The 12,125-nt window shown below is 43.6% G+C and overlaps 1 protein-coding gene across 2 annotated transcripts in view; it reads right to left on the bottom strand.

Moving 5' to 3' along the window:
* Positions 1-12,125, bottom strand: part of zdhhc2 (zDHHC palmitoyltransferase 2) — a 109,504-nt gene that overhangs the window by 28,879 nt on the left and 68,500 nt on the right. For both annotated transcript variants that reach the window (XM_072570066.1, XM_072570076.1), the window contains exon 7: positions 4,290-4,410. In XM_072570066.1, coding sequence (XP_072426167.1) covers positions 4,290-4,410 — 121 coding nt within the window. The remainder of the gene's footprint in view (positions 1-4,289; positions 4,411-12,125) is intronic.

Raw genomic sequence — 12,125 nt, 5'->3', positions numbered from 1 at the left:
CGATGAGGAATTTGCAACAGCAACAGAATGTGATGGATGGCAGTTATAGGAAGGGGGAAAGTCTCAGATACAGTCACATAGATGGGTTAACTCCAGGAAGGGGAAGAGAGATAGGCAGCTAGTGCAGGAGTCTTCTGTGGCTATACCCATTTCAAACAATTATGCTGTTTTGGAAAATGTAGGGGGTGATGGATTCTCAGGGGAACATAGCACGAACTGCCAAGTTTCTAGTATTGAGACTGGCTGTAATGCAATGAGGGTCTGTCGGGTTTCAAGAGATCAATTGTGTTAGGCGATTCTCTCGTCCAAGGTACAGACAGATGTTTCTGTGGTCAGCAGCAGAAAAATCAGAATGGTGTGTTGCTTCCCTGGTGCCAGGATCAAGGATGTCTCGGGAAGGGTGCAGAATATTCTCAAGGGGGAGAGAGGCCAGCAAGAGGTCATTGTCCACATTGGAATCAACGACATAGGAAGGGAAAAGATTGAGATTCTAAAGGGTGATTAGAGAGAGTTAGGCAGGAATTTAAAAAGGAGGTCCTCAAGAGTGTAATATCTGTATATGCCTGGTGCTACGAGCTAGTGAGGGCAGGAATAGGAGGATGGAGCAGACGAATGCATGGCTGAGGAGCTGGTGTATGGGAGAAGGATTCACATTTTTGGATCATTGGAATCTCTTCTGGTGTAGAAGTGACCTGTACAAGAAGGATGGATTGCACCTAAATTGGAAGGGGACTAATATACTGGCATGGAGATTTGCTTGAGCTGCTCGGGAGGATTTAAACTAGTAAGGTGGGACCCAGGGAGATAGTGAGGAAAGTGATCAATCTGAGACTGGTACAGTTGAGGACAGAAATGAGTCAAACAGTCAGTGCAGGCAGGGACAAGGTAGGACGAATAAATTAAATTGCATTTATTTCAATGCAAGGGGCCTAACGGGAAAGGCAGATGAATGCAGGACATGGTTACGAACATAGGACTGGGATATTATAGCAATTACAGAAACATGGCTCAGGAATGGGCAGGACTGGCAGGTGAATGTTCCAGGATAGAAATGCTACAGGAAGGATAGAAAGGGAGGCAAGAGAGGAGGGGGAGTGGTGTTTTTGATAAGGGATAGCATTACAGCTGTGCTGAGGGAGGATATTCCTGGAAATACATCCCAGGAAGTTATTTGGGTGGAACTGAGAAATAAGAAAGGGATGATCACCTTAGTGGGATTGTATTATAGACCCCCTAATAGTCAGAGGGACATTGAGAAACAAACTTATAAAGAGATCTCAGCTAACTGTAAGAATAATAGGGTAGTTATGCTAGGGGATTTTAACTTTCCAAACATAGACTGGGACTGCCAGTGTTAAGTGTTTAGATGGACAGGAATTTGTTAAGTGTGTACAAGAAAAGTTTCTGATTCAGTATGTGCATGTACCCACAAGAGAAGGTGCAAAACTTGACCTTCCTCTTGGGAAATAAGGCAGGGCAGATGACTGAGGTGTCAGTGGGAGAGCATTTTGGGGCCAGCGACCGTAATTCCATTAGATTTGATGGAAAAGGATGGACCAGATCTTAAAATGGAGATAGGCTAATTTTGACGGTATTAGGCAAGAACTTTCAAAAGCTGATTGGGCGCTGATGTTTGCAGGTAAAGGGATGGATGGAAAATGGGAAGCCTTCAGGAATGAGATAATGAGAATCCAGAGAAAGTATATTCCTGTTAGGGTTAAAGGAAAGGCTGGCAGGTATAGGGAATACTGGATGACTAAAGAAATTGAGGGTTTGGTTAAGAAAAAGAAGAAAGCATATGTAAGGTATAGACAGGATAGATCACGTGAATCCTGAGAAGAGTATAAAGGCAGTAGGAGTATACTTAAGAGGGAAATCAGGAGGGTAAAAAGGGGACATAAGATAGCTTTGGTAAATAGAATTAAGGAGAATCCAAAGGGTTTTTACAAATACATTAAGGACAAAAGGATAACAAGGGAGAGAATAGGGCCCTTCAAAGATCAGAAAGGCGGCCTTTGTGTGGAACTGCACAAAATGGGGGAGATACTAAACGAGTATTTTGCATCAATATTTACTGTGGAAAAGGATATGGAAGATATAGACTGTAGGGAAATAGATAGTGACACCTTGCAAAATGTCCAAATTACAGAGGAGGAAGTGCTGGATGTCTTGAAACGCATAAAGGTGGACAAATCCCCAGGACCTGATCAGGTATACACTAGAACTGTGTGGAAAGCTAGAGAAGTGATTGCTGGGCCTCTTGCTGAAATATTTGCATCACTGATAGTCACATGTGAGGTGTCAGAAGATTGGAGGTTGGCAAACGTGGGGCTACTGTTTAAGAAGGGTGGTAAGGACAAGCCAGGGAACTATAGACCAGTGAGCCTGGCGTCGGTGGTGGGCAAGTTGTTGGAGGGAATCCTGAGGGACAGGATGTACATGTATTTGGAAAGGCAAGGACTGAATAGAGAGTCAACATGGCTTTATGCGTGGGAAATCATGTCTCACAAACTTGACTGAGTTTTTTGAAGAAGTAATAAAGAGGATTGATGAGGGCAGAAAGGTAGATGTGATCTATATGGACTTCAGTAAGGCGTTCGACAAGGTTCCCCATGGGAGGTTGATTAGCACGGAATACAGGGAGAACTATCCATTTGGATACAGAACTGGCTAAAAAGGTCGAAGACGGGGTGGTGGTGGAGGATTGTTTTTCAGACTGGAGGCCTGTGACCAGTGGAGTGTCACAAGGATCGGTGCTGGGTCCACTACTTTTTGTCATTTACATAAATGATTTGGATGTGAGCATAAGAGATACAGTTAGTAAGTTTGCAGATGACACCAAAATTGGAGGTGTAGTGGATAGCGAAGAAGTTTACCTCAGATTACAACAGGATCTTGGCCAGATGGGCCAATGGGCTGAGAAGTGGCAGTTTCATTCAGATAAATGCGAGGTGCTGCATCTTGGGAAAGCAAATCTTAGCAGGACTTATACACTTAATGGTAAGGTCCTGGAAAGTGTTGCTGAACAAAGAGACCTTGGAGTGCAGGTTCATAGCTCCTTGAAAGTGGAGTTGCAGGTAGATAGGATAGTGAAGAAGGTGTTTGGTATGTTTTCTTTTATTGGTCAGAGTTGGGAAGTCATGTTGCAGCTGTACAGGACATTGGTTAGGCCACTGTTGGAATATTTCGTGCAATTCTGGTCTCCTTCCTATCAGAAAGAAGTTGTGAAACTTGAAAGAGTTCAGAAAAGATTTACAAGGATGTTGCCAGGGTTGGAGGATTTGATTTATAGGGAGAGGCTGAACAGGCTGGGGCTGTTTTCCCTGGAGAATCGGAGGTTGTGGGGTGACCTTATAGAGGTTTACAAAATCATGAGGGGCATGGATAGGATCCTGGTGTCAGGGAGTCCAGAATTAAAGGGCATCAGTTTAGGGTGAGAGGGGAAAGATATAAAAGAGACCTAAGGGGCAACTTCCTCACACAGAGGGTGGTATGTGTATGGAATGAGCTGCCAGAGGAAGTGGTGGAGGCTAATACAATTGCAACATTTAAAAGGCATTTGGATGGGTACATGAATAGGAAGGGTTTGGAGGGATATGGGCCAGGTGCTGGCAGGTGGGACTAGATTGGGTTGGGATATCTGGTCGGCAAGGTCGGGTCTGTATCTATGCTGTACATCTCTATGACTCTATAACTTCAGAACATGAACTCTGTATCCTTGATTTTTCTTACATGCTCCACATGTTTCCAAATCATCCTCCCCCCCAACAAAACACAGACACACTCTCACACATAGACACAAATATGTCTCGTTTGTCTCTTGTTCACTTTGCTCTCAGCAGATTCAACCCATTTTCTCCTTTTCACACCATGATATTATAGCTTTCTCCCTTTCACTGCCAATGTCAACACCCATGTCTTTTGCTCTGGGAACCCTCTCCATTTGTTCCATTTAGTCTTCCTCCCCTTCTATCAACATCATTAAAAGCCTTTTCTAAGCCCTCCCACAGTTCTGAAGAAGATCTGTATTTGACTCAAAATGTTAACAGCTGTTTCTCTCTCCACAGAGGCTGCCAGACCTGTTGAGTTTATCCAGCACTTTTGTCTTTGTTTCAGATTTCCAGCACCTACAGCATTTTGCTTTTATTTAAAGGAATCATTGGTTAATTAACTCATTGACTGAATTTATTTATTCCATTAAAAAATACAGCAAAAATGTCCTTTTGTTAAACATCTTGATACTTAAACAAAGTGAATGAAGTATGACTATAGAATTATATTAAACTTACCATCCAAAACTTGATAAAGTACTGCAGGTCAGTGGCAGCGATAAAAATGCAGTAAAGCAAGGAGTAAGCCAAGAAAAGGAAAAAAAACTTGTAATTGGAGAATCCAACACAGTTGTTTACCCTGTAAATAAGCAAAAATGTATCTTTTGTCACTTTTAATTAGAATTTAAATTTTTTTAAAATTGCATGACTTCAATAGAAATGAAAACTGTGAGAGATTTAAAACTGGCCGCTGATTCCGTATCTTCCATGTTATATTGCTGTAAAAAGTCAGCAGTTTACCATGTTGGCTCTATGTTAGTGGCCTAGACATTTTAAGACTATTGGTTCCAATTGTGAGAAGTTATTTGATTCACTCTGAGCTCCCTTGAAATGCAGTTTAGCATCAGATTTGTGCTTGGCCAGGTTTTCACATGTGTACTGAAAACTTCATGGTTTGGATACTTTCACTACAATGAGCAACATCCATTTAAATATTTATAGTATGTGTACACCTACGATATATTGTAGCAATCAAGAAAATCATACATTTGAAGTAAACTTTTTCTTCTACATTTGTTGGAGTGGTGGCATGTGATCAATCTTGCAATTCTCAAAGAGGTACTTCAGTCACGTCATCAGGCACAATGATAACTCTGCTATTGGGTCCTCAGTGTGCAGGTAGCAAGAAACACATCGCACAGACTAATCCATCACAAAAGTCAGGAGAATACTTTAATTGTGAAATGCAATCCTTAGCCAGTGCACATGTGCCAGCCTCCAATTTTACAGCAATAGAGTCATAGTCATAGAGATGTACAGCATGGAAACAGACTCTTCAGTCCAACCTGTCCATGTCTTGGAAAAGCTAGTTGCTCCACTACAATATTGAAATCTCACTCCTATACTGCAATTGGGAATGAGATTTAATTCTAATGGCTGCTAGTCAAGTTTCCATTGTCCTGGAGACAGGGACAGCCAGCTGCTGAAGGCAAGGACTTCTGAATGTCTTGGGGGCTTGTCCGGGATGTTCTTCCATCGCCAGGGGGAGTGGCTGGCCTTGGACACTGGGAAGACTCGTACCGTTCCCAATTGAGGAGCGATCTCGTGTCCTGATTTGGTCCGCTCCCTTGGGCGACTGGTATGCATCCCACAAGAGAGTCATCTGAATCAGACAGTGACAGGAGGTCAATAGACAATACGGCGAAAAGGGGCCAGGCAACTCTGTGCACAGACCAAGGTAAGAAACCTGACTTTTAAGTATTGCCTTGGTGGCCGGAAAAAGGGGTATTTAATCGCTGAGGGACTGGCGAGGGCCCCGGGAAATAGGGGGTAGGCAGAGTAGCTGTAACGGAGTAAAGGAAGAAGAAAAAGTCCCTGGTAATATTCCTCCTGAAAGTCCGTTGGGGAGGATGTTGCGGGAATGGACAAGCAATACTTGTACAAGGGCAAAGGATAAAAAGAAAATGATTAATTATTGTTGTTTAGTATGGACCAAAGAACCAATCCTTCATCCGGCTGTCTTCTGGCCAAAGTATGGTTCGGACGAGGATTGGGTCTGTCAGTATTTAGATTTGTATGTGAATAAAAAACAACCTTTTAGTCAAGAGGAGGTGGACTATGCGTCCTGTTGGAAGGGCAGTTTGGGAATGATGGTAGTAAAGATAAGGGGTTCCCCCTCTGCCCCACCCAGTCCCTGGGATCCTCTTGGCTGTTTGCCCCCGACCCCCCCCCACGTACCATAAATTCAGGTTAGATGAAAATGGGGGAGCAGGAGAGACAGACAGACAGGGACAGGGAACAGATAACTCACAAGAGGAGGACGAAGGGGCGGTGGACGGGGATGTCGTTGTTCCTGACCCTCAATCCTCAGCAAAAGAAAGGAAAACTACAGTAGATGTAGAGGAGGCCTCCGGAGGATCTAAATCAAAGCCTAAGGGGGGAAAAGCAAAAAAAAGGGAAGAACCTAACGATTTATCCCCTTCAGGAGGTACCAATAGGGGAAAAGAGATTGGGTTTGTAAGTGCCCCCCTCACCAGTGAGGAGGCCAGAACATTTAAAAAGGAAATGAAGGTCCTGGTTGAGGATCTGGTGGGGTTGTCTGAACAAATTGATCAATTTTTGGGGCCCAGTCTGTATACCTGGGCTGAGTTAATGTCTATTTTGAATATACTATTTACTAGGGAAGAAAGGGGACTTATACGAGGAGCAGCCATTAAAATATGGGACAGGGAACATCCGATTGGAGATGGGGATGCTGGACAGGGAGAGATGAAGTTTCCCCTCAGAGACCCCCAGTGGGAAAATCAAAACCCGGAGCATAGAGAAGAAATGAGGGAATTGAAAGACCTGATTCTAAAAGGAATAAGAGAGGCAGTTCTGAAGTCGCAGAATTTGACTAAAGCCTTTGAAATAGACAGGAGAAAGGTGAGACTCCCTCAGCTTTCTTGCAAAGATTAAGAGACTCAATTCAGGAATATTCTGGAATGAACCCTGAGGACCCAGTGGCACAGGGTCTTTTGAAAGTACATTTTGTGACAAAGGCATGGCCAGACATACAGAGAAAGATACAGAAGATAGAAGGGTGGAGCGAAAAACCATTAGATGAATTGTTAAGAGAGGCACAGAAAGTGTTTGTAAAGAGAGAGGATGATAGACAAAAACAGAAGGTAAAAATGATGGTAGCTACGGTTGATGAGATAGTTAAGAAAAGAATGGAACCAACATTGAGCAACCGGAGCAGTGGGTGGCAGCATGTCGGACAGAGAGGAAGGAGGAGAGGGAGAGGACAAGGGGGAGCATTTGATAGAGGGTTCGAGCGACAGGGGCAGAGATGGAGGTCTCCACAGGCAGGATGCTATTATTGTGGAAAGATAGGGCATTTTAAGCGGGAGTGTCCTGATCTACAAAGGGAAGAAAGGGCAATTCCACTTATGAATTTTGATGAAGAATAGGGGTGTCAGGGGTTCCTGCCCCCAGGGACACACCAGGAACCCTTGATAAACTTGAAGGTGGGACCCTATAGGGAAGAGGTAGTCTTCCTAGTAGATACAGGGGCAGCACGGTCATCGCTGAATTTTAAACCAAAGAAAGTAGAAATGTCGACACGGTCAATTATTGTTTTGGGGATAAAAGGGGAAGGATTTACTGTTCCAGTATTTGAACCTATGATGATAGGGTCACAGGGGAACTGCTGTATATCCCTGATATAGGAAGTAACTTACTAGGGAGAGACTTAATTATCCTCTTAGGACTGGAGATTGGAATTCAGGAAAAAGAATTAGTTGTACAGATGGCAATGTTGACAGAGGATGTGGAGAGAGAGATAGACCCTATTGTATGGGCTAGAGAAGGGAATCGTGGAAAACTACAGATCCCTCCCCTAGAAATAAATTTAAAAAGGAAAGGGGACGCTGTCTGTGAGCGACAATATCCCATTTCCATAGAAGGTAAACGAGGACTGCAGCCAGTAATTGAAGGACTGATTAGAGATGGACTGTTGGAGCCATGTATGTCTCCTTATAATACCCCAATACTACCAGTGCGGAAATCCGATGGAACTTATCGATTGGTGCAGGATTTGAGAACATTAAATCGAATAGTACAGATCAGGCACCCAGTGGTGCCAAATCCCTATACGTTATTAAGTAAGATCCCTCATGACCACAAATGGTTTAGTGTGATAGATTTAAAGGATGCCTTTTGGGCTTGTCCCTTGGCAGAGGAAAGTAGGAATTTGTTTGCCTTTGAGTGGGAAGACCCCAAGACAGGACAGAAACAGCAATACCGGTGGACTGTGCTCCCCCAGGGGTTTACGGAATCCCTGAATTTATTTGGACAGATGTTAGAACAAATATTGGAGAAATTTAGCAGCCCCAAGGGGACTACCCTGTTGCAGTAACTAGACGACCTCTTAGGAACAGGAAAAAGAAGAGAAAGAGTAGTGGAAGCCACGAACAAATTATCGAATTTCCTGGGCCAGCAAGGACAGCGAGTATCTAAAAACAAACTACAATATGGGGACAAGAAGTGAAATACTTGGGACACTTAGTTAGTGAGGAAAAGCGAAAGATAAGCCCGGAACGGATAGAAGGAATAGTGGGGATGCCGCTGCCCAGGACTAAACGGGAGTTACGTAAATTTTTGGGTCTAACGGGATACTGCAGATTGTGAATTGATTCCTATGCTCAGAAGACTAAGAAATTATATCTCAAACTATTAGAGGAGGAACCAAAATGTCTAAGTTGGGATGATGAGGAAAAAGAACTAGTTGAGGAACTCAGAAGAGATCTGATCCATGCCCCCATGTTAGCCTTACTTCCCTAGATAAACCTTTCCACCTCTTTGCTACTATAGATAAGGGAGGGGGTTTGGGAGCATTAATCCAGAGGTGGGGAGGAATGAGACAGCCAGTAGCATATCTTTCGAAGCTATTGGACCCACTATCCTGGGGGTGGCCTGAGTGTGTGCAGGCTGTGGCTGCCACTGCACTGTTGGTGGAGGAAAGCAGAAAGCTTACATTTGGGGGAGCCCTAATGGTAAGCACTCCACACCAATTGAGAACAATCCTAAACCAAAAAGCTGGGCGATGATTGACAGATTCGTGGATTTTGAAATATGAGGCAATATTAATAGAAAAGGATGATCTAGTGTTGGTCACGGACAATTGTTTAAATCCAGCTGCCTTTCTTTGGAAAGGGGAAGGAGACTCTCCTCAGACTCCAGGGCACGACTGCCTTGACATTATAGAATACCAAACTAAGGTCCGCATGGACCTGAGAGATGTTCCACTTCATGCAGGGGCTAGACTTTTTATAGATGGATCATCCTGGGTGACTGAAGGGAAAAGACATAATGGGTATGCAGTTGTAGATGGGACAAAAGGTAGTGTGGTGGAGGCAGGAAGGTTGCCAAATGGGTGGTCAGCTCAGACCTGCGAACTCTATGCATTGGAAAGAGCCCTTAGGGCATTAGAAAATAAAGAGGGAACAGTATACACAGACTAAATATGCATTTGGTGTTGTGCACACTTTCGGAAAGATATGGCAGGAAAGAGGATTGATCAATAGCCGGGGGAAGGAATTAGTACATGAAGAATTGATTAAACGGGTCTTGGAATCCCTATTACTCCCCCGAGAAATAGCAGTTGTGCATGTATATGGTCATCAGAAAGGAAATGAACCAGAAGTTAGGGGAAATAGATTAGCCAATGAAGTGGCTATGGAAGCCGCCCTGAACCCACAAGAAGTGTTGATTCATTCCCTAATACCTATTGGTCCCAGGTCCTAGGGAAGCTCCTATGTTTACTGAAAGAGAAGAAAAAGAATTGAGAGATTTAGGGGCTGCAAAAACAGCAGACGGGCATTGGATGTTACCTGATGGAAGGAGAATATTAAACAAAATGATGATGCGAGAGATTATGGCTGTCCTACACCAAAGCAGTCATTGGGGAGTACAAGCAATGTGTGATTTAGTTCTTAGGGAATATGGATGTAAAGGAATATATACAATTGCTAAACAAATATGTGAAGGATGTATAATATGCAGAAAGGTAAATAAGAAAGTCTTGAGAAAGCAGACCCTGGGAGGAAGGGACCCGGGATTGAGAGTACAAACAGCTCCAAGGAAAGATTTGGGACTTTCCCACTATGAAATCTTATTTGGATTACCTTACCTGGGAACGAATGGAGAATTGCCAATTCCTGAAATCAAAGATTTGTTTTTAAAAAAGTATATACTGGGCTTGTCCTCCTCTTCATCTTTCCTCAGGAAACAGGGTTTATTGACACAGACTCCACCCTTTGAATTCACCGTTCATCCCATCCGGCCGGGCGATTGGGTCTTAGTAAAATCATGGATAAAGACTAAATTGCAGCCGGACTGGGAAGGGCCGTAATCTTTTGACTACCGAAACTGCAATAAGGATGGTGGGGAAAGGCTGGACTCACTACACTCGGATCGAAGAGCCAGTGGAATCTCCAGTTGAGGAAGAAGTCTGGACAGCCGAATCAACGCAAGACCCGCTGAAACTCAGACTAAACAGACTTTGAGTAACTGATTATACAGTGGCGATGTGAGCGCGGGATTATTTCTGTAAGATTGTATATTAAGTCTTTTTGTGCTTCAGCATGATGTTTAGAATACTGGGAATGCTTAGAGTTATGATGCTAGCCCTCTTAGTATTGGGATTTTGTCAAATATCATTTTCATATGTATTATTAACGGTTCCTGAGTCTGATAATCCACAAGTAATAGACACTGATGTATGCAACTTAGTAAATTGTGGGGATGTAGATAATCAGAGACAGTACCGCAGCTCTGAGATACATCTTAAGTCCTATGGGGATGGCCTTGGGGATGGTACTTGGTATAATGGTCTCGTCACAGTACACCAGGCCCCCTTCCGACCAGCTCGTGATTGTCCCGGCAAAAAGTGTAACCCAATATACCTAACAATTAAGAAAACCACATGGCACGAAGCAATTCTGGGGCGGGGGGGGGCACCTATGAGATACAATTAAATGAAACATTTGGGATAGAAATGAAAGCAAACGGGAAGGATTTCTCGGGCTGTTGTTTTCGAATTAGCGTAGGACAGGGAAAACGGGTAAGACTACTGGGTATTAAGATACAACCTTTCACCCCTCCCGATGATCCTAAAGTAATAAAAATTATAGAGGTAAAGGACTTGAAACAGACCATCAAAATAGAAACTGGGTATGGGATGCAAATGCCTGGGTTAAATGGGTAAAGTATACTGTAAAAAGTCTGAACAAAAACAATTGCTATGCATGTGCCTCTGGTTGGCCAGTGGCCCAGGTGGTTCCCTTTCCGCTCGGGTAGAAGCGAGACAGGAAGGGCATGAAATGTATGATAGCCCTGTACCAGGATGAGACTGCATGGAATGATAGGAATTGTACCTCCCTATCTCTGATGTTCCCTCCCTTGGAGAAGAAAGATGCAAAAGTCCCCCCCACATTTTCCGCCACAGTTGGAAATCACACGTCGTGTGTGCGTAGACGAGGTACAAGTCAGTCGAGAGATTTGGGAGAGCTGAAATTATGTACAGAGATTAAGAATGTTACCGAAACGGAGAAGGGAGGGAACTACTCAGCACTAAAGGTTCCCCGAGCGGATCTGTGGTGGTACTGTGGGGGCAAAATATTGAGACCCACCCTACCTCCTGATTGGAGAGGGATATGTGCAATTGTACAATTGGCAATTCCATTTACCCTGGCATTTGAGAAGGAAAAGATAGTAGGGAAAAAGGGAAGGGGTAAGAGATTACGGTTAGACACTTCTTTCAATGACAGGATTTATCTCGATTCGGTAGGAGTCCCTAGGGGAGTACCTGATGAATTCAAGGCTCGTAACCAGATTTCAGCAGGCTTTGAGTCAGCTCTCTTTTGGTGGGTAACAATTAATAAAAATGTAGATTGGATAAATTACATTTTCTATAATCAATAGCGATTTATAAATTATACAAGAGATGCGGTTAAAGGAATATCAGAACAGCTTAATGCGACAAGTAGGATGGCATGGGAAAACAGAATGGCCCTTGACATGATTTTAGCAGAAAAAGGGTGTGTGTGTGTGTGATGTTAGGAGGAAGCTGTTGTACCTTTATTCCTTATAACACTGCACCTGATGGTTCAATTACTCGGGCCTTAAGGGGATTGACTACCTTAGCAAAGGAACTGGCTGAGAATTCAGGAGTAGACACATCTCTCACTGGATGGCTTGAATCATGGTTTGGAAAATGGAAGGGGGTGGTGGTTTCTATCCTTACTTCCCTGATAGTAGTAGTCGGGGTATACAGGGCATCATACCCTGTATACGAGGGCTCACCCAAAGACT

The sequence above is a fragment of the Chiloscyllium punctatum genome, chromosome 1 (genome assembly GCF_047496795.1).
Source record: "Chiloscyllium punctatum isolate Juve2018m chromosome 1, sChiPun1.3, whole genome shotgun sequence".
Lineage (NCBI taxonomy): Eukaryota > Metazoa > Chordata > Chondrichthyes > Orectolobiformes > Hemiscylliidae > Chiloscyllium > Chiloscyllium punctatum.
Note: the sequence above shows the minus strand (reverse complement) of the source record. Positions and strands in the feature narration are given on the sequence as shown.